The sequence below is a fragment of the Agrilus planipennis genome, unplaced genomic scaffold (assembly GCF_000699045.2).
Source record: "Agrilus planipennis isolate EAB-ADULT unplaced genomic scaffold, Apla_2.0 scaffold20, whole genome shotgun sequence".
NCBI lineage: Eukaryota > Metazoa > Arthropoda > Insecta > Coleoptera > Buprestidae > Agrilus > Agrilus planipennis.
In genome coordinates this window covers 1,934,514-1,958,126 of record NW_020439516.1, presented here as the reverse complement: position 1 = coordinate 1,958,126, position 23,613 = coordinate 1,934,514, and the positions used below count along the sequence as shown (strand labels likewise).

General features: G+C 33.7%; 1 protein-coding gene across 2 annotated transcripts in view; it reads right to left on the bottom strand.

The window, feature by feature from the left end:
- Window positions 1–7,159: 7,159 nt before the first annotated feature.
- LOC108735085 overlaps window positions 7,160–23,613 on the bottom strand; it is a 22,317-nt gene continuing 5,863 nt past the window's right edge. The window contains exons 1-3 of one of the 2 annotated variants that reach the window (XM_018466900.1): window positions 11,522–12,130; window positions 9,720–9,837; window positions 7,160–9,394 (exon numbers count right to left, since the gene is read on the bottom strand). In XM_018466900.1, the coding sequence (XP_018322402.1) occupies window positions 7,420–9,394; window positions 9,720–9,837; window positions 11,522–11,531 (2,103 nt within the window). In that variant the 5' untranslated portion in view covers window positions 11,532–12,130 and the 3' untranslated portion in view covers window positions 7,160–7,419. Of the gene's footprint in view, window positions 9,395–9,719; window positions 9,838–11,521; window positions 12,131–23,613 lie in introns of those variants that run through there. The other variant, XM_018466901.1, reaches the window with a different exon arrangement.

Here is a 23,613-nt window from a genome sequence, read left to right as displayed (position 1 = left end):
GAACGAGCAGAGCTCTCGATGGGCGGTCTTAGGAGATCGGCTAGAACTGTACAGTACTAGACGAAAATGTTTAGCAATTTCTTAAAACAAAAATGTATATAAATTAACAATAGAAAACAAAGCAAAAGTTTTATAGGTGTGTAGAACGTTAAGTTAATTCACTTGTTATTATTTTTGGCTAAATATGCTTTTAAATAAAGCATATTCTTAAATTTTAACGAGGCAGTATAAATAATTTTGCAAATGGTACTGTACACTTTTGTCTATGTAGTTCTTGCTCGATGATCGGTGGAGAAATGAGCTCCGCAGACAAATATGATTCAATTTGGAATTATGTAACGGCGCATCCTAATAAAGGGAAGGGGCATATCTGTACCTTCTTGAAACGAACAGTAATTTTCTGGATAGCCCTTGTAATATGCAGTTGAAATATTATTCGTTATTTACATATGAGACGCTCCGAATAACCAGAATGAAAAATTCAAAAAAGGAATCGGGTTCCTAAACAATTTCGACAAAAATCGAAACAGATATGTATAACAATATCCCCCCAATTAACAATATTTAATCATCAATACGTGGTGAATATTTATTCTGGTTATTCTTTAAAGAGCTAGCGAGGTAAATGGGCACAAGCGTACACTTTTCACATAGCTCATAACGAGTCATTATTGTTATAATTTTTATTGAATCTCCTTGCTAGATAAAACGTGTAGATAATAGTAGCAATTTTATAGAAGCTTTGCTAATACATGATGAATTTATAGCCAATACCAAAACTTCGAAGTTTGTTATTGATAGGTAGATAAATGTCTTTTTACTAGAAAATCAAACAACTCAAAGTTTTTAATTGTTAGATTTTAACAAACGGTTTTTGTTTTCGTCCAAAACTCTCTACCTTTCATATACGAACTATCACCTTACAATAATACACATCTGACTGAACCTGTTCGTTATAGAGATAGACTTTGGGTTCGGCCATAAGTTTTTTTTTTAATTTCACTCCTTTTCGTAGGTAGCACAGGTGCGTCCAAAACAAAAAAAAAGCTCCAAGTTTCCTACTGTCAACAATATTCACGGAGTGCCTCTAGTCTGTGATCTGTAATATCACTTGTTTGGCCGAATTACCCAAATTGTTACCCTACCCAGTGGCATATAATATACAGTCGATCTACCTACCCACTTATAGCAACTATCGCTTAAATAGGATTTTTTTGTTGGCAAACAATTGCTCATTAAATGATAAATTAATTGCAATTAAAATTTCAGAAAAATTAACAAGCTGAATTTCAAAAAAAAAATTAATATGAATAAAACTTAAGACGTACATATATCAAGCTAGCACGACAAAGTAATATTTCGAATTTGTCACTAATTTATCGCTAATTTGTTACCACATCCAAAAATATTGTCGCTCTAGCCGTTTACTGGAAAATATTATTAGCCTGATAGTAGATAGGCTATGACAGTTCGGCCTCAAAATCCCATGTATTTTCTTATGAAGGTTCATTTTCGTCCTTTTTCAACCGTTTTACCCTCTCCACTCGTACTCTGACGTCAGGGTCGTCAACCATCTTTGACAGCTGGCATTGTCAGCCATCTTTGACATCTGTCATTGCCGGCCATTTTTGACATCTGTCATCGCCGGTCATCTTTGACAGCCGCCATCGTGAACCATCTTTGATAGCTTCTGTTTCTGCCTCTAATACGTCTCTGACTAACCTAACCTAACATAACCTAACCTAGGTCTACCTATACGCCTCTTAACTTCTGTTTCTGCCTCTAATATGTCTCTGACTAGACCTTCATGTCTGAGAAGGTGTTCTACCAACCTATCTCGCCTATTCCTTATTGACTTCCATAGAGTCCTCTGTTATCCTATTCTTTCTAATACCTCTTCATTTCTAACCTTTTCTACCCACGTTATCCTCATCATTCGCCTACAACACCACATTTCGAAAACTTCTAACCTTTTCTTTTCCGCAGTGCCCACTGTCCCTGTTTCGCACCCGTATAGCGTCGTGTTCCAAACATACACCTTCAACAATCTTTTTCGAATTTCTAAATTAACCGTTCGCGAGCATAGAAGCGACTTCTTTTTATTAAATGCGACACGACCCTGCGCTCTCCTCTGCTTTATATCCCTACTACTCCTGGATACAGACGGACAAATTCTTACATATGAAAACAAATTAGCGACAAATTATAGTGTAGTTCAGAAAAAAGGTCATCCTAACTTCATATACGTAAAATTAAATACGGTAAAACTTGGTTATGACATACTTGAAGAAACTTATATATATATATTATATCAAAATTTCGTCAAAAGAGAATTGGGACCGTTTTACTTACAATTCAATTGAATGTGCAAAAACTAAAAGAAAATCTCAAATTTCAAGGTGATTCCATAAAAATTTACAATTTNTATTTTGTAGAAATTATTCTTCTGGCTATAGGTAAATAAACATAGAGGGGTTTTTTAATAATTAATATTGCAAACGGTCACCGCCGTTACCGCATTATGCCACTGATTTTCCACTAACACTACATATTTAATAATAATTATAAAAATGTCGCATTGGACCAAATTTTTTAACTTTGAAACGGTGTGTTAGACTTCCTGCTATTTTCTATTTTTATTACTTGTGTACTTTTAATAGTAAACGAATGTGTAAATTCTAAAACACAGGCAATATAAACGTTTGATGTACATACATCACTTATACTAGTTCAAAAATAAAGGCGACACAGTTTTCATACTCATTCTATTGATTTATATCTTTTACGAAGTTAGGCCTTTATCTGTCACATATCTATATTGCATTTCGTCTTCCTACACGTATCTAACGAGTATCAAAACTCGGTATTTTTCTTTTTTTCATTTCACTATCATATAGATTTTGTTTTATTTTTCTTAACTAGGTACAGCAATTGTACTGTAAAACAATATTTAACGGTTACACAAAGGATATCGCACGGTGTATCACAAATAGTAATACTTTTTAGTCCACGTAGTTGACAAACACAGCACAAAAATCATATGTAAAGAGTACATAAGTATATTGTTTGTCAGTAGTAATTATACCAAGAATAAAAGTAGTAAAGATACCCTTCGTGGGAATTCAGCTACTAAGTAGTTCCTGAATTAGAACTTTCTTAGGAAACCTGCTGTTGTTTTTGTGAAAATTGTTTTAATTTCGGATTTCGATTTTTGTTTTTTTTTTTTCAATTACTTTAATGCCAACAAGACAGTACCAGATTGATATATTTTGAATAAATGTAAAAGACACTACAAGTTTATTTTAACCGAGGAATACGCGTTTCGTCACTCGATTGCGACCTCTTCAGTAGTTCTGACAATAAAAGTAATAGAAACTGCTGAAAAATGACCATTGTATGGCGAAACGTTTAATCTTCAATGAAAATGAGTTCTGTCTCATAATCGTGCTACTGACTTTTGAGTTTCTTTTTTTCATTAATAGTTTTGTTTGAAGGCTGAATTCCCCCAAAAGGCCATTGGACGATAAGTATAGTGAATCGGCCCCAGAGGGATATTTGGATTATTTTTTAAGGGTATATTGGTACTTATGAGATACGTTAATCCTGAAAATTTTAGACATCTATTTTGTTTTCTGAATAATTCTAAAAAGCGAAAAATCAGAATATATTTTTTTTCTCAAAAACGGCTAAACCGATTTGAATTAAATTTATACACAATATAGAGACATATAAGGGCTTTACTCGGAAAAAATAACAGCTCATAATATTTGTAATAATTATTAAAAACTGGCAATATCACTTGTTTGGCCGAATTACCCAAATTGTTACCCTACCCAGTGGCATATAATATACAGTCGATCTACCTACCCACTTATAGCAACTATCGCTTAAATAGGATTTTTTTGTTGGCAAACAATTGCTCATTAAATGATAAATTAATTGCAATTAAAATTTCAGAAAAATTAACAAGCTGAATTTCAAAAAAAAAATTAATATGAATAAAACTTAAGACGTACATATATCAAGCTAGCACGACAAAGTAATATTTCGAATTTGTCACTAATTTATCGCTAATTTGTTACCACATCCAAAAATATTGTCGCTCTAGCCGTTTACTGGAAAATATTATTAGCCTGATAGTAGATAGGCTATGACAGTTCGGCCTCAAAATCCCATGTATTTTCTTATGAAGGTTCATTTTCGTCCTTTTTCAACCGTTTTACCCTCTCNAATGATTATTATAAAGATTATGAGCTGTTATTTTTTCCGAGTATAGCCCTTATATACCTCTATAATGTATATAAATTTGATTGAAATCGGTTAAGCTGATTTTAAGAAAACAAATATATTCTGATTTTCCGCTTTTTGGATTTATTCAGAAATCAAAATAGATAAAAGTCTAAAATTTTCAGGAGTAGCTATCTCATTAGTACCAATATATCCTACAAAAATAATCCAGATATACCTCTGAGATCGATTCACTTTGCTTATCGTCCTATGGCCTTTCCCTCTCGAATCACTTTTGTAAAACGTTGTCGCCTTTTTGGACAGAACGAAGTAGTTTTAGGATCAAATTTCTTATCTAAGTGCCCTACATTTTTCTGGTTCCAATCATATACCGTAGTGGCCTCTATCGAATGTAACTTCCTTATTGTTAAATTATACTATTATTAATATTATTGAATAATTAATAATAATCGAAAATTGTACAAGTAGTGCATTCTATTATGTATATCTAATCTATCGATTTGTTAAATTGTCTCACAGCATTTGTATCTACGATAGGGATGGGATATAAATTGAAAAAGCAAAACATAAACTTTGTCGTTTTAATTTTTGTCCGGTCCCGGTATGTACGTATACACTTACGAATATTACGCTTATTTTCCAATTTTTTGTGATTTTTAAATGACTGTAGACAGTATTTTTGTAAAGTGAATTAGTTTAAGTACAGTTGAATATTTAAATACTTATTAAAAATGTTACTAGATTAGTATTATTATCATTATTATTGTTACCTAGTCACTTTTTGTTACTGACTATTTTCACTTTAAAAGTTTTAAAGAATATTGTAAATAATGATAATTTCATTTTGACTAGATTAGAAGCATGCTCACAAAATACATAAGTGATAAGAGTATCGGTAGGTAGTTGAAATTTTACCTTTTGATGCAATACTTTACTAGAATTGAAGCTTGTACTTCATCTTTGCAGTGATAATATTATTGAAATAAAAAATATTACTTAACTATGACTGTGGTGAGTTTTTTCTTCTTCATCCTAAATAGTGATTACCAAATTGGCCTAGCAAGATCAATACCGAACGAGCAAAACCTAGACTAAATACGCAAGGCAGACTAAACGAAAAATTATGACTTATGGTGGATTTATGAATTAAACTATTTAAAGTAATTTTAATATATTCGAAACAGTTTTTATTTCTCAAATTTTCAGTTTGCTTCACTAGATTTTAACACTAATTATAAAAAAACAATATTACTGTTTGAAAAAAGAGATCTACGAGAATGCCCTCGAAGTAAATTTTCTTTGTTTCTAAGTCCGGATAACACATGGTTAAAACATTGCGACAAACTAATTTTTTTTAATATTGTTACTTTTTTTAGGTACCTTATGTACTATTCTTTTCGCAGAAAGGTAAGGTGACCATATTGTTTTATTTCAAATCCGAGACGGGAACTTGTAGCGAGGGGGGGTAGTTAAGTTAAATAACTTAAATATGATTTTTTTAATAAAAATAATACATAACAAATACTATTTAAGGATTAGGTGGAAGGGGATTCGCAGAATCGAGAGTTCACTGTTTGCTTCAAATGGTTTAAAGCGTGCCGCGTATTTTGATATGCACAATTTTTTCGGTTCAAATTTTGTAAAAATAATTCTAGTTGAAGTATATTTAAAATAAATATTGAAAACAAGAGCCTTTTCAAAAATTCGGGACAATCCGGGACAAAAAAACTGAATCCGGGACGCAAGATGGAAATCCGGGACTGTCCCGGCCAATCCGGGACGTATGGTCACCTTACTAAATTCTAGGTAGAAGAATACGTTCCGATCGTTAAAAAATTTTTTATTAAAATTGGGCTGGAGCCCCCCACTACCCCAATTGTAAATATAGATAATTAATTAACACAATACATTACATTCTATGCATGATTTACGGTCTTATAATTTTGCTATCAAATCATATAATCAGTTTTCTGCTAAAAAATTTTCATATGTCATAAGTAATAAATCTAAATAGGAACGTCTGAAATTATTTTCTTGAAATTTATTTCAATTCTCTTTCGTCATCATAAATAAGATTATTCTTACACAAAAACAACGTGTATCTAAGTAATATTTTCGTTAAGAATATTCCAGAAACACAAGTGAGACAGATAAATAAGAAGCGAATGCGAGAAAGAGATATATGTACATGCATTCAGAGCTTTTTATACATTTACTTTATCGCAAGAAGTATATAAAAAGCTTGGAATGCATGTATACCTACTGAACATGCGTGAACTTGTTGCAATTCCTTACTTGTTTCACTACTTTTGTGAACTTTCTTGTAAATTGATTGTCTTTTTGTTTATTAATTTTGTATCTATAATTGTACATTTGATATCTGGTTATTACACCAAATATTAAATAACTATATAAAAGCTCCATATAATTACAATTAAATAATGACTTACCTTTCGCACTTCCACTTGTATGATCCTTCAAACCGGTACCATGAAAATGTCCCAAGTCCCGCACTCAAAATCCCGTCACTTCCCGTCTTTATAACTAATTAATTTCAACGATTAACACAACATTATTCAACAAGGATAATCGCGTCTCTTTCCGTCCTGAACAACGAGTTCTTCGCTCGCGAATGTTTATTACATTCGTTTGTCATCGGAAACATCTTAAAATGACCGATTTGTATTAAATACATCACGAACAGCGCATATTAATAAGTAAACACTTTCGCCATCTGCCATTTAATTCTGTATCAAGCAATTTCAGCTAACCTTCACAATGTGACATCTGTCAGACTTGAATTGAATGAAATAAATATAAACAAATGAAAAGTTTGAGCAAATTATGTTGTAATTTTCCACTTTTTACTCACTCGCAATTAAGAAAGAAGATACGTGTCATTAAGAAATGCTTTAATTTCATTGGCAATAACAAAATAGTTTATTATCATAAAATAAGTTTGAAGTAATAACTTCAGTACTCAGTTGTAACTTATTATAAAACAAAAATGTTCTTCAAATCATTTGTAATTATATATATTATGTTTATAGAAAAACGACTAGACTTCGTGTCTTAATCCTAAAGTCACAACAATATTAGCACCATTGCGATTAGCTTCTCGAATTAAATTACAAAATAATTATCACTGGATTTTGGAGTCTTTGGTTAATTTTAATTTATGGGCGAGTTCATGTTGGCACTAACAAGCCCGTCAGCTTGAAAATTAGAAAAATCTTCAATGTTATCCATAGCTTCTGCCTCTTCTCCTTCTTGAAGTTCCCTGACATTCCCTGGAAGATAATCTTTCCAACTCCTGAAGAGGTATCTGGTGAACTTCCTCAATTGACGAAACTTACAATAAGTTGCTCCTTCAGCTGACTCCAACTGTTGAGTTTGTATGAGAAATCCCTTTTCTTTGAATGTTTGTTCCAATTTTTCCCTTTGAAGGGACTTTCGGGATTTTCGTTTCTTTTGTCTTTGGGCTGCCTCGCTGGAAGGGCTTAGAGCTGACGATGGAATATCTGTAGAGATTAAAAAATCGTTTGGTCCTTTTTTGACTGAACAATCGGGACTCCCTGGATATATCTTCTCACCACTGGCATGAAGAAAGGCACCTGTACTTGATCCCTGAGCATTTACGATCTGTTGCTGTAACGTTTCTCTGGGAAAGAATTCGTAGCCCCTCATGCTCTTGTCACCGGTGCCACTATAGTAACGAAAGTTACCCCCTGAATCCACCGAAAGCATTTTCTTCTCCTGAAGAGTAGGCTTTGCTCCTCCTGTAAACTTGAATTTTCCTATGCTGACCTCGGTAGCTGGATTGTTCTGGTTCTCCGAAGGAATTGGGGGGATAAAAATGGCTGACCGTTTTCTTTTCGTTGGGGTTTTGTCTGCGGAAGGTAGATTTCTTTTCGTTTTCTGGTCAAGGGTAGTGTCGTCTTCAACTTCGGTCTTTTTAGGTCTGATTTTCCTTAGACTGGAAGATGACTTTTCTGAGGTAGGTGATCCTTCGGGTGGCGGTCTGGGACTATGGCTTGGTAGGGTGTAGTTATTCGAGGCTGCCATTCGCTGGTAATAAAGTAAATGCTGTTGAAGTGCCATGGGATGGATGAAGACCCCGGCATGGGGCCAGTAAATGTAACCAGCAGGTTGAACTCCGTTTTCAGACACCTTGCTGATGTCTGCTTCACCAAAACCAGATAAATTATTTGGGAAACCTAATCTCGTATTGCCTAAGTCAGGAAAAAATGGGGAGGACACAGTATCACTAGCTGCTTCACTTTCGTCATCACTAGGTAGTTCGTGTTTCAACTCTGGAAGAACGTTCGTTGAAGCACTTGACGAATGCCTCTTTTGTAATCTTATTTTTAGTTGATTCATGTCACGTATGCAAAGATTAAGAGGTTCGTTGGTGTTATCATCCGCTTTGCCCAAACTTTCTGCTGTCTTCCGCGCACTCTCGGAAACCCTCTTGGTCTCTTGTGTCAGTCTTTTTTCCAGTAAACTGCTTATTATCTTATTTTGGACGTCAGTTTTGCTAAGCGAAGTGGGTAAAAAGCTGCCTTTATCCAAATTACTGTTATCAGTCGTTTTCTTTTTGTTGTCCCGATCAGTTGGGTTTTTTGATTCGGGCGTTCCAGGAAAAATGGTCCCATAATTCTTATAAATCAAATGGCAAATGTCGGCTTTCTTGGGCTTTCTACCGCGTCTCGGTTTCGTGTTGTCCAATGTCATTTCACCCATATAAGGCAAATCTTGATACCTCACTATCTTCTCCGACTGATGATGAATATTTGAAGACCTCGAAGAAGAAATATTTCTGGTCATAAAGTCGGAACATGAGGCGTTGGAAGTTGTCTGCGAAGAAGCTGCTTCAGATGTTAATTTTCGGTTTATTTCATTTTGCATATTAGTTATTCGTTGCAACCAATTCTTAATTGACTCGTTGGTGTCAACTGATTGAATGTGGCTAACGGAAGGAGACTTTGCTTCGCTGAAATCGAAAGGATTTCTGTCCACAGATTGGCCTGATGAAGGCTCATCCTCAGTCGAATCTGACGACTGAGGTGATTCAGTGATTATCTTCTCGATGTAAGATTCCAGTTTCATTCTTTCTAACGAAGATGGACTGGAATCGTTACTTTGTCTGCAAATGAAATTAAATCTATAATTAAAATGTGTTCTTTATTGATATCGACTACTGTAATAATAATAAAAGAAAAACTTGCTCCTCCATTGCCGTTTTGATGAAGATTTGTCATTTCTAAATTTTGATAATTAGTTTGAATAAGATGACACAATGTAGTTTCACTACTTTTACAAATTACCTTATAGAAACACAATCCAGTTTTTAAAGTGAATTCAATCGCAAGAGTTATATTTAATTAGACGTGTGTGTTATTTACATAACATGTGTATGCACATATGTAAGTGAAGGAATGGTTAAACATAAGTAAGAGTGTAGGACATACTGAGTCATAACAGATGGGCAATCACGATTGGGGGTAGGGGATCTTCTCAAAATAGACACTGTCATCTCTGAGTTCGGATCCTTCCTGTCTTCTAACTCCGAATCCATATTAATTTTCTCTGCAAAAAAAATTACAAAATTAAATTACTTAATTACTTATGTGTATAAATGAAATGTATTGTTACTAATAAAACAACACACAGAGAATATTTATGCTATTCAAGGGCGTATCTAATTCTTTTAGGAAGTGATTTAGCCTAAAACCATTTACTAGAAATGTTTGGAATCTGACAGGGAAGAGAAATGGTTTCTTTTTGCTGTTTCCATTTGGATCCACCAATGGGATAAGACTTCCAATTAATGAAAAGACAAGGTCATTTATCGGAAGCGTTCAAACGAGGAATATAAATACACTAAATACACACAAATACCAATTGTTCACATAAATTTCGGTAAGCAATTTTCTGCTTCCCACGCACACACACTAGAAACGGTTTATCAATTATGAATACCTAAGTGTTTACAAAAATCAATTCTTTCAATTAAAGTCGATTGGAATTTAATTAAACATTAATAAAAATTAACGAATATTCGATTTCTATCTTCATTTCAAAACAGGAGCTCACTTTTATTATTGTTCTACATTAAGCGTTAATGAGACTTCAGATATGTAAATAAATATACAAATCTATCAATATCGATCTATTAGAAGCAGCAGACTCTTTGAAAATGTCAAAATATTTCTAGATCCAATGCATTAATTTGGATATAACATAATTAATAAAGGAATATTAGAAAACACTTAGCAGAATAGTATATCAAGTATCTCCTACTTGTACTAACATTTCTAATTTCATTAATTGCTTTTATCAAATGAAGATTGTTGGCAATAACCATAATCATTTCTAATTGTGTCCATCTAATAGCAACGTTCATAAATTACACACATAATGAAGCATCGTCTAATTGTTAATTATTTATTAGAGGCAGTAATTGCAAAAAGCGTCTAACAATTGTTTATCCTGTTGACTCTGATATCTAACAAAAATCGTTACATTCCAATATATTCTTGTTTCTTAGTATTTGCATATGTATTTTAATCCTCCCTTGATAAATATATTTCATTCCCGTTAAAACATTTAAACTTTTTATAATTGTCGATAAAAATTGTTTTTATCATTCCCCTACTAACTGTACAATGTTTTTCCGAAAGCGCAACATTTCCTCGAGAGTATGAATTCACATTTTCTTCTTATTGGGAAATGCCTACCATCCTTCGTGTTGTTTCCACCCTCTCTTCGGCTCGGATGGCAATTTCCATAATAAATTAACACTAAATGCGATTTCATACCTGCGACGTTATGATGTACTTTCTCGTTTTAGAAGCCAGAGAAAATCGTACTTCCGGGAGGGACATGTAAAAAGTCGTATATGGACTTCGGGAAAAAATCCTTGCGACAGGAATGCGATGCATTATTCCCTTGATGCGTACACAATAAATTGTAATTTCATCATTTCAGAACCCTTATTTTATACAAATTTTATAAAATCAGTTGACTTGAACTCACTGTATGAATTTCTTATTATATTTCATTCAGTATATCGTACAAATATATTTTTCTTATTTAAAATTAGACCTTGTACTTTCTCATATTGAATCAAATAATGTAAAAGCCAAGAAGTTACTGGAAAGTACGATGAATATTATTCTATTTTATCCTTTTGTTTGTTTTAATTAAAATCAAGCAAAATAACAAAACAAAAACAGTGGTTAGTAAGTACAATTAGGTACTGATCACTTACTGTTATGCATTTGTCTTTTATTTCTGTATTTTCATTTATATCACAGACGTTTTCATATTTTAACGATGAGTATTCCAGGAAACATGAACGGAAATGTTTAAAAAAGGAAACTATAAATCATGGATTATGCGTATAAGAAGCATTCGCATCTTCAACACACGAATAAGTAAATCATTATGCACTAAATTTAAAAATCATAATGATATTCTTAATGTTTTGACATTTGAATGGTTCATTGTTATGATGCGGCGCACGATATTCAATTGTCACAAATAAATGCGTTACATATTGTTGTCACATCACATACAATTACTGTTGTAGCACTCTTTTTTGTTAAATTTATTGTTGTCAATTGCGATTGTCAATTATTGCGTCGACGCATTCGTGTGACATACCGCATCCGATCGGATCAATTATTTAATCGATCAAATCCCTCTCTCTGTCTCTATTATTAAATGATTTAATCGATATCAGGTGGTCGAGGCGTCGCGTGCCGATAAATAAAATACAGTTACAGTTCCAGCCGTTACGAGTGTGACTGGCAAAGAAAATCGCCTACTGCGAGATTTTCCTTTGAAGGCGCGCAGCGTCGGAAATAGCTTTAGCGTCGCGGCGCGGCGCTCGCTGCCTTCGTATATTCTGCATTTGGTGGTCGTTGTAACTCGAGATTGAACCTTATTTGGAACTCGACGACGGCACCCGGAGTTATTATTAACACGTTCTTATGTTCTCGTCTATTTGAGTTCGGGAAGTAGTGAATTATTTTTATTTTCACTTATGACTATGGAAGGTCGCCAGCTGTTTGTGCGTGCGCTTGTTTCTATCACTCACCAAATGCACTCGCGTCATCTTTAATGTCCATTTCGACGTTCTTGGGACTGGTCGGGAAGCAATCTCGCACATCATGTCATCATCATAAAGTCGTCAGTCCTGAGAATGGTTGGACACGCACCTCCACTATTTCCTATCCTGAGCTAATCTTCGCATATCCTTAAAACTATAACAACCCACATCCTTAACTATTTGCGAACAGTATTCTAATCTAGGTCTACCTCTACTCCTCCTAACTCCCGTTTCTCCTGAAAAGGCGTCCCACCAACCTATCTCGCCTATTTCATGTTGACTCACATTCTAATACCTCTTCATTTCTAACCTTCTCTATCCACGGTATCCTCATCATTCTTCTGCTTTAAACCACATTTTGAAAGCTTCTAACCTTTTCTTTTCCGCCGCGCCCACTGTCCATGTTTCGCACTCGTACAGCGCCGAACTCCAAACATATACCTTTAACCATATGTTTCGAATTTCTTAATTAATCGTTCGCGAGCATAGAAGTGACTTCTTTTCATTGAAGGCAACTCGACCCTGTGCTATCCTCTGCTTTATATCCGTACTACTCCTTCAGTCCTGACTTATCTGACTTCCTAGATACCTAAAATCAGCCACTTCTTTTAATTCTTCGTCTCATATCTTTATATTCGCTCTTTCCCTACTTTTTCTTCCCTTACATACCAGCATTTTTGTTTTACTTTTATTTATTTTCATACAGTACTGTTTTGTCAGTAATTTTATCATTTTATTTAAATCTATCTCTAACTCCTCCTTGCTAGATGCTAATACAGCTATATGATCTGCAAATGTAAGGATACTAATCTTTTGACCCTGTATATCTATCCCTACAGTGGTAGTGTGTGCATCCCTGTCTGACTCCCTTTCTAATATTTACTTCTCTACGTTGCAGCCATTATTTAATCTGGTTACAGATTATGAAATTATTATCCCTGATACCAATATGACGCCTAGACTTGGTGGAATAGAATACGATTTTTGGCACGCCTTTTAGTCTTCATCAGTTAATAATATTACAAAGAAAAACTTCCTTATCCTTTCACCCGCGTCGCCCGCACAGCCCACTTCATGCTTTTGGGACTGTATATTACAGTCCCAAAAGCAATTGTTTATTGTTTTGCGTCAAGTTAATAAGTGAGTTTGGGCATTGGTGCAGGCAAGATCAGTAGAGATACGAGGAGAAAGTACATGACTTGCTTAAGACATACGTATGTAGGTATTCTGATCAGTGATCATCGGCCATTCTGAGTTCAACCAATGGAAGTGATGGAGGCAAGTGTCTGACATTTCATTAATCTGAACTCAGTTGAATTTCGAACAGTCTCTAATTGAAATTATTATTATACTCATCATCATCAGGTCGTCAATCCTAAGACTGGTTGGACACGCACCTCCATTCTTTCCTATCCTGAGCTAATCTTCGTATTTCGCTAAAACAAGAACATTCCACATCCTTAATTATTTCTTTACTCCTATTAGAAAAGAAAGATGTAAAGATGCATGAACAGTCTTCTGGCTGAAGACCTTTTGATATCCTGAGCAAATCTTCGCATTTTCCTAAAACTAGAACATCTGACATCCTTAAACATTTGCGAACAGTAATCTAATCTTCCTGGTCTTTTCAGTAGCACTAACTCCAGTTTCACCTGCTACAATTAAATTAAATAACATTAACGCAATGTTCTACACCAAATTATTTATGGTTAGCGACGAATTGGCGCTGCTGAGTCCATATGACTATTCTACTTTCGAATTTTGCAGCGGTTCTGAAAGGTTTTGGCAACCAATTTTGCTTATAACTGTAGAATACGCACAATCTGATCTTTTTTATTTTTGTTTTTAAACCAAATATTCACTTCCTGACAATAATTTCCAAACTAATTATGTTGTCACATCACAAATTTGACACTAATGTAATAATAAAATAATAAGAACTTTGTTTATCTAAAAACTATACAAAATGACTAGTATAAGTTTGTATCAGTTCTTCTTTTGAGCGAAGTATAATAATGAAATGTATATGAGCAATAAATAAACACCTTAAAATTCAATTGTGAATCCAAATGTGCGGTAATATCGAAGAGAAGAAGCTACCAAGTTTCAAATGACAAAATATTAAGATACAAAAATAGAAAATGAACACCTTTAAAATTCTGAGAATTCTAAAAACTCTCAGTTCGGTGATGAAACTTTGGCTTCCTTAACAGTATATTTTAAGAATCGTCTGTACAAAACGTTAGTAGTAAATAACTAATATGCCTTTGCACTTTTAAATTATTCTGTCCTTCAAAATCCTTCCTTCACGAATTTAAGGAAATCAAAGTAAACAAGAAGAAAAAATAGCAAGACTCTAGCCAGCAAGGCAAGAATCAATCCAATCTTGCTAAATCAAGAAGTTAACTAGGAAGAGGTTAACAAGCAAGAGAAGAAGTGTTACTTTGTGCATCACTATTATCTTCTTCATAAGTGTAAGTGTATTGTTCGCCGGTGCATTCCGTTGTATATTTAGCCTTATTTCGAAAACTCCCATCCGGTGGCATCAAAAAGTCGTTCAATCACCGGTTCCGTAGAATAATCGACGCCCTCGACAAGCAAAACACATTGAAAGCGACGGTTTACCTTCGAGATTTTTAGAATTATTACGAAAGACTCTTCAAATTCGTCAGTGATGTAACTAAATAAATATAACGAAAATCTCCCAAGAAATTTACGGTTCTTTGCCATAATTCTGTCATATTGTATGTATATTGGTAATTGGTAAAGTTTATGTCCTACTTCAAGCAGAAATTACTAAAGAATACAGTGGAATTTGTTTATTATGACTCCGCCTGTATTAAACAACCGCTTAATATGAAGTTATTGCAGTGTTAAGTTTGATTTTCATATTAAATTCTCTANCCGTTTAAAATGACATATCGTTTATTATGACTGATTCTCAAGAAATCATATCCGGCTATAGTGACCCAAATGATTAATAATAACATTTTCGCCCATTTTTCTAATCCTTATGTATATTAGCATTACAAGTCATCGCTCTTTTTTTTTCTGTCACAAAATATATACAATTTGTAGTTTTTCTCTCTATTAATGTAAATAACTAACCAAATTAGAAAGTTGTTTGTTTTCTAAGAGTATGCTTCGTATGACTCCCGCTTAGTATGACGTGTTTGTTATTTCCCTTCGATGTCATTATAAGAGGATTCTCTGTACTTCATAAATAGACAAATCAGCTTTGAATTCTTTCATTGAAAGCCTGATCATATCTGACATGTTCCAATGCAATTCAACTATATATCTACACTCTTTTGGTTTGATTTTCAGTATAACTGAGTGAAATTTTCGAAAACAAAGCGTACTACGAAATCTCTAATTCTCTCTAAAAAATCATCATCAAATTTTGCTCAGATTCTTAAGTAATAAGCTAGCCCAAAAGAAAAAGGAACCACCGATGTTATTAAGTCCTTAAGTTATCCATCGATCAGGCCCAATTACACTTTTTTTTATACGTATCTATATTTATGTTAAAAAAAAATTATTAAAACTGAGTTTTATGTACATTTGCATAAGACAACAGTTGCTTTATTAATATCTTTAAGCCATTTTCGACGGCTTTTCATGTAGACCCGTTTGTAAATAAGAAGAAAGCAGAAGATTAAAGTGTTCTTGATTTGAAACCGCCTCATTATTCATAGAATATTCTAATGTTTTGTTTATGAAAATTCGTATCTGTCTGATCCGCATTTTGATCCATGGCCAATCCACCTGATTTCCACATTTTCAAAATTCCATCTTATGTTGTTCCATTATTTTAAATTGGACTGTTTTTGGCATTGGTGCCAAGGCAAAAAAAATTATTTCAGTTCGTTCACTACAAACCGACCAACAGCAACTTGAGATATTTACGAAAGGAAAAGAAGGAAAAATATTAACGATAGAAAAATATTGCGTTGCCAAACTACTTTTTTACAGCATGTAGGCAGATCTCTATGACGCAAACTAATTACATGGGTACATGCGGATAAATACTCGTAAATATTTGTCCATGTGTATTCCGATGTTACTTCAAATCGATGGCGCTGGTACGTGTTGGGAAATAGATCGGAAAGTAATTAAGATGGTCTAATAACGATTGTACATACATATAAGTTTTACAGCTACTAAACTACGCTTTGCGATCATATTTTTTTTTAAAAAGTGATACACAGCATCATTCCAAACATACCCATTAGGTTTTAGGTAATAATAATAATTAAACAAATGGCGTAAACTTATTGAGACAGACGGTTTTATTTATTGTTAGGTGTACACATATAAAAAAAATAGTTTATTTAAAACCAAAGTTAGTAACTCGGTACATTCTCGGTTTTCAATAATTTGATCATTAAAAGTTGTTAAAGGTACTTAAAGTTGATGCATTTTGTAGGACATATATTTCCAATAGAAATGAAAAAAATAAAGAAAGGCCTTTGAGAGGCGTTAGAACAAAGCCTTGTTTATCTTCCTACAAAATTTCAAATCTCTATTTCAAATATTAAACTAATGATATCCAGACTAGATTAGCGTGTTTTTACTCTACAGGGCGTGTACTACTGAATCCCCCCTTGTTAAGAAAAGTAACATTCCCCGACTAAAACCCCTCCTCGAGTGGGGAGATAAGCCCTGGGGATGCTCATCTCCGGGAAGAAAAGGAAGGTTGGGATTAGGAAGAGGATTGAGATGGGAAAAGGGTTGAGCGTGGGGGGGAGAAGGGAGTATTGGGGAGGGAAATCGTCGTAAGTAGGTAGTTCAACTTTGAAGTGAAGGGTAGACATTCGAGCTAAAAAGCGAAGCTAGAAGAAGAGTAACATCAAATTTTTAATATGCCTATATACAGCGCGTTTTATGAAATCCTACATACGGCGCGGTAAACGCCATCTATAGTACAATGCTACATTTTAGTGGAATCCAATGTGCTCAACAAGGTCCATTTAAATAAATGGATATTTATTACTTGCTGAATAGAATCTACGGCGTAGCTCACCTTACGTGATCGAATTTCGTGATCAGTCACATTTACTTACTACTATTGATAACGTCAGTGAAGAATGGTTTTGGAAGTGAAAAACTTCTTTCCACGATAGAAACCCATACAAAATGTTTGCGATCTACTAAGGATTGTAAGACATGCCTTCTTTTCTTTACAAAAATGTAAACTTAAGAAAAGTATGCGATAAAAAAAAACCCTACACAGTAATATTATTAATACTTAATAGAAAACATTTTTTAAATTAATGCGTAATTATATACACCATCTTTTTTAAATATTGAACTAATTATCTTATTATTCCTATTCCTGCAAAGGTATGTAAGTACCTACATATGTTACTAACTAATGTGCTGTTTCGTTTTATATTCCATAAAATGAATCATAAAATAAAAAGGAGACCGCATCAGAATCAGAATTATTCGCACATTGAACCTGCTCGCGGTTGTTTCTATTAAAATTATTATAATTATTACTGAGTAATATCCGGCTTTAAGTGTCTTAGCGAGGTGATTTCATGCTCGTTGCCAGAACCGGATCATAACCATTTAGAGATTTAAAACGCAGCATCGTTTCCTTTATGATGACCACAGTGGGATGTTAAACTAATCTACTTGGTCATCTCGCGTAGCTGAGCAGAAACTATTAAAACCAATTGCTCGGGTCTATTAATTTATCAGGCGTATACTTAACTCATAGTGAAACTTATCTTCGTCTTCTTCTTCTTATCGTAGAATGCTAGACCTTTTAGGCATTAGAGAATACGGCCAAATATAGAATTTGGCATTTCCCATTCATTCAAGTTAGTTTGGAATATGCGATTGAGCAGTAGGTACGTTCTACATTCGTGCATTGGAAGTAGATTCGCTAAGCAAGCACTAATCCATGATTAAATGTATAAAAGTTCAATTTCACTGAAACCGTTCGAGGCCGTGCCCAAAACGTATATGTTTTCCATTATATTTCTTAACATTGATAATCATTGTCATCATTGTTACCAAGCAATCTTGACAAGAACTAACAGCTAACTAATGAGTCCACTCTGGTGTAGTTGAATTCATTTCCGCGAGAAAGCAGTTAGAAAATTGCGGCAAGCCGCCGGATCTGAGCCGGCGCTAATGCCGCGATACCAACAGTTGGGTGAAATCCCGCCTTTAAAAAAACTCTGCAGCTCTTTACGCATGTTATGTTGTTCCTCCACCGCATCGCATCCGTCGTGGGTCGTGCACCATCCGATCGCTTGAGAAGCAACCTAATGGCGGTATGACAGTTGACAGAAGCACGTCAGACGAACGCCATTATGTGTGTGGACGGCTTTATATTTCTGATGGACAAGAACAGGGCACGGCACCATATGTATGAACTGGCCCAATTATTGTCATCTCGTAGTTAACAATCGCTGTTAAAAGCAATAAATATATGTTATTATAAGCACCTATCGAATTTCTGTAATATCTTTTGATAGCTTTGGCATATTAACAGACAAATGTGAATACGTTATACTAAACAACCCACAAAATACCTAAAATAACAAAATGACTGTCATAATTTCTTAGGACGTATTTATGTAAAAATATAGCGGTCATTTATTTTTATTTTTCACACTTGTTCTTGCTAATATGTATAATACCAGAAAAAAACACTTTGTTTCATAAAACCATGCATGTGTATGTAAAAGTCGGTCAATTTTTGAGGTTGAGTGTTTGCAATTGTTGGCAACTGTCCTATTTAGATCATCCCATCTCGATTTACGCATATATGTATGGTATATTTCACATTGTGAAAAAGTATTTGATGCAACTTCCTCAACAATCATTCAAAATACGTAAAAATACATTTTACAATGCGTAAATTCTTCTTTTTTACGATTTCATCACCGCACGGCAACAATGGACTTTGAATTTGCTTGGTACCGTTTTTGGGTATTAGGGTTCTTAATTCAATACCTTTGCATCCAAATTTGTATGGCTAGTTTCATAATAATATGGACATTGTTTAGTAACTTTTAACTTCAATAAACCAAATTTTAAAATTGTTTGATAATTTCGGATTTGTAAACACCCTGTCCGTTTATTGGTTATTTGGAGTGAGTCTGTCCTTGTTTACGTAATGGTATATTTTTTGTATAAATAATTATGCAATGAGAAGGCATTATTTTGTAACAAAATCACATATTTTCCTAAAACTAAATAGAAACGTAGTACAGAGTAGAAATAACATCAATAATTGTCAGCTAAAATAAAAAAATAATTTCATTAAATATTCTACAGAAAGTTTAAGTCTCTTCTGTCAATCGCGCATGTGTACGCCACTGCGAAAGACTGATAATTTGCAATCAAAAATACTTACAAAAGTTTCTTTAAGAGTTTTAGCCCACACAAATTCTCACATATGTCAAATTAGCAAAAAAATCGTTTAATAAACAACAAAAATAGCACAAAACCATTTAACACTCCATCATAAACACTATTTGAGAACTGAAGTGTAGACTATATATCATTGGCTCCTTTTTAAGGTTTCATTATATCTAAATAATTACAAGATTCCGTAAGAATTTTAATTGCAAATTTAGAATTTCGAAGCTATACTTATCGTTTATCGCTTTTTTCCTTTCAAGTACATAAAATATTTGGGTTATTTAAGTAACGACTGCCTTTATAAGCGTAAGTTAGTTATCTGAACATTTAAATGACTAAATGACTCAAAATGTAGTTAGCAGTTTTGGTGCCAAACTTTTGAAAAGCATATTTGGGCTTTGACACAAATAAATACAGAAAAGATAAATTTTACCGAAAAAAAAATTAATTGCCGAAAAAGAGCACAGAAACAACGTAAATTAAAAAATGTGTAGGTATAACATTATCATTATAAACTACAGAAACAGGAAGCTTGTTATACTTCACCATCATCATCATAAGGTCGTCAGTCCTAAGACTGGTTGGACACGTACCTCCATTCTTTCCTATCCTAAGCTGAACTTCGCATTTCCCTAAAACTAGACCCCCTTTTTCTTTTTGGGTGTTTCATTGCCACCAGCCAGTAATGCTGATGGGCGGGCAGTCTCTCCGGACTACGCCGGGAGGTAGGGCGGAAGGCCCTCTTCAGCCTGCTTTCAGGAATCGTGGGAATAGGTGGGTGGTGGTTCGGGTGAAAAAGATGAGACGGACGAAATGAAGACAGAAGAGAATGAAAGATTGTCTGTGGAATATTACTGCCTCAGCATTTGTCTAAGTGATCCAAGGAAACCACAGAAAAACTTGGACCAAGGCAAACGGACCCGGAATCGAACCGGCGTCCTTCCGATTACTAAGCAATGGTCTAACCTCTAAAACTAGAAGAACCCACATCCTTAACTATTTGCGAACACTAATCTAACTTAGGTCTACCTCTACCCCACCTAACTCCTGTTTCTGCCTCTAATATGTTTTTGACTAGACCTTCATGCCTGAGAAGGTGTCCTATCAACCTATCTTGCCTATTTCTTATTGACTTCCATAGAGCCCTCTGTTCTCCTATTCTTTCTAATACCTTTTCATTTCTAACCTTCTCTATCCACGGTATCCTCATCATTCGCCTGTAATACCACATTTCGAACGCTTCTAACCTTTTCTTTTCCGCACCCGTACAACGCCACGCTCCAAATATACACCTTTAACAACCTTTTTCGAATTTCTAAATTAACCGTTCGCGAGCATAGAAGTGACTTCTTTTTATTAAAGACTACACGACCCTGCGTTATCCTCTGCTTTATATCCCTACTACTCCTTGCGTCCTGACTTATCTGACTTCTTATACTTATGAAGTAATAAATAATAAACAATAAATAAAACACTGAAGTGAAAATAAAATTATTATACCTTGTTTCAGTGGTTTAAAATCTATTACACAATGATAAGCAAACCCACTAAATTCAAGTTGAGTCAGTACTTGATCGAATAATTAGTTTTAAAACAACCAATGGATATATACATATAATAAAAAGTAATTGCTTCTCTAACTTGTAATTTTAATTGCTGATGGTGTTGATGTATTTTATTTCTCTTCGTCCAATTTTCATCTGTCTACCTCTACAGTCAGACAACTTCTAAGTTATTCTTTATTAAACTTCTTCAAAGTTAAATTAGTAGTGTCTTGCTTTAAACTACTTAGTACAATTTTTTTGTATTGTTGCATTATCGCTTTCGTTGTAATATAGTGTATAAATAACTCAGAATGTTCATTAACTCATGAAAAATTTACTCTGACAATGAGTTAAATATACAACGTTATAAGTTAAAAAGAATGCGAAGGCGTCTTTTTTAAAATTATTTCTTGGATTAAGCTTTGAAAACGAAGTAAAGGATTAAACCAATAAATCTAATCACGCATTCCGATATTAAAATGTGTCTTTATTTATTATACTGTTATGTATTATTTTTCAAAACACCAATTTTGAAGCTGAAATTTATTTATTAATAAATTTTTAAATCGTCTAATCTAAACTCAACATCGTTCAATATTAATTTTTAGGTTTAAAATATGGATGATGAAAATAGATAATAGAAAAGGTTAGAAATGTGGAGGTATTCAAAAAAAAAAGGAGAGGTAAAAGACATGAAAGGCTAGTTAGATGTAAGTTAGATTCCTGACTGTTAATTTTATATTTCATTCTCTTTTCCAGGGTGGTGGTCAATTAATTAAATAAATTGTACAAGTCTGCAAGCAGTAATACTTCAAAAAGTCTAAAGATGGTTTATATAAACTGAAACGTAACAGAAAACAAACAATTTGTTTAATTAATTGTCCGCCACCCTAGAAAAATCAAAAGGACTAATTAGAGACATTTTACATGCAATAACGGGACTAATATGAGAGGTAAAAGAACACCTTAATTAAATTACCATTCTCAAATAATATATGTGGGATGTTAGTAAAAATTTCACGGTAGTAAAACCATCACGATGGACAGCTAACGGTGTTTTTACTGCAATCTTATAAATAACTAGGAATGTTCGTTCACTCCTGTAAAATTTACACCGTTTTAAATATATCATTTGTGAGATAAAAATAATCTGGAGGCGTCTTTTTCAAAATTATTTCAGCTGTTTTGGTTCCGAATATGAAGTACCTATAATACATATGTTATAATCTGTGAAATGTTTTCATACAGGATTAAATAAAAAATGTGAAAGGAAATGTGATTTAGTTTGATTAACGTAGATACATGTTTTCAAATTTTCAAATAGGCATAAAAATATGTTTCAAACCCAGAGATTTAATGCAAAGGAATTATTGGTCATTTTAATGACAATTTTAATTCTAAGATTAAAAGGAATATACTGGTACAGGTATTTTTAAATAGAAATATTACTAGTTAAGGAGAACCTTCATTTTTTATGCAAAATATCGATTTATAGATCGGAATAAATTATAATTGCTTATGTCTAAAACAGATGGCAATGTAAGAGGAGTGTGTGGGTTACTATTTCCTTATTCATACAACTCGTTCTTTGCCTTTTTTAAAAGTTGCAAATGATTTCTGTACACCTGCAACCAAAATTAGCATATATTTCTTCGTTACAAACAATGTTAAAGTTTTTTCTGAAACAAAATACAAACACCAAACACTATTCTTGTACAAGATAAACAAATGTATTGTACTGATCGTGAGTGTTAGTTAGCTTATCAATAAAATTGATTAGCCAACTACGTATGGAAATCCATTAACTTGCTAAAACAGCATTTTCCACTTTTGCACAATAAATTTTTTCCTTTTTCTGATTAATTGTTGTTCTGCTTGCATCTTCCTTAAGGATACACAATCTTCCTAAAAATAACAACTACAGAAATTTTGACATTTAAACATCGGCAAAACCACTATGGTTGATGGTTCATGTATCCGTTCTAGCGGGGTTTTCCATTAAATACCACCCTCATCAATGTCCCAAACTAGATTAAATCCTGTCTAAATAGTCGTTTATACATTAAACCAATAAAATTTTATAAAATACTACAAATGACGCGGTAAACGCCATCTGTAGTACGATGCTACATTTTAGGATTACGTATGCTCCAACAAGGTCCATTTAAATGTATGGATATCTACTTGCTGAAACGAATCCCGGCGTAGCTCACCTCAACGTGATAGGCACGTTACCATAATCGAATAAAATAATTCGAAGTGGTCTGTATTCTGTCGAAACTGCCAGACGCGGATCGCGATTTCGATCTTTTTGGATCT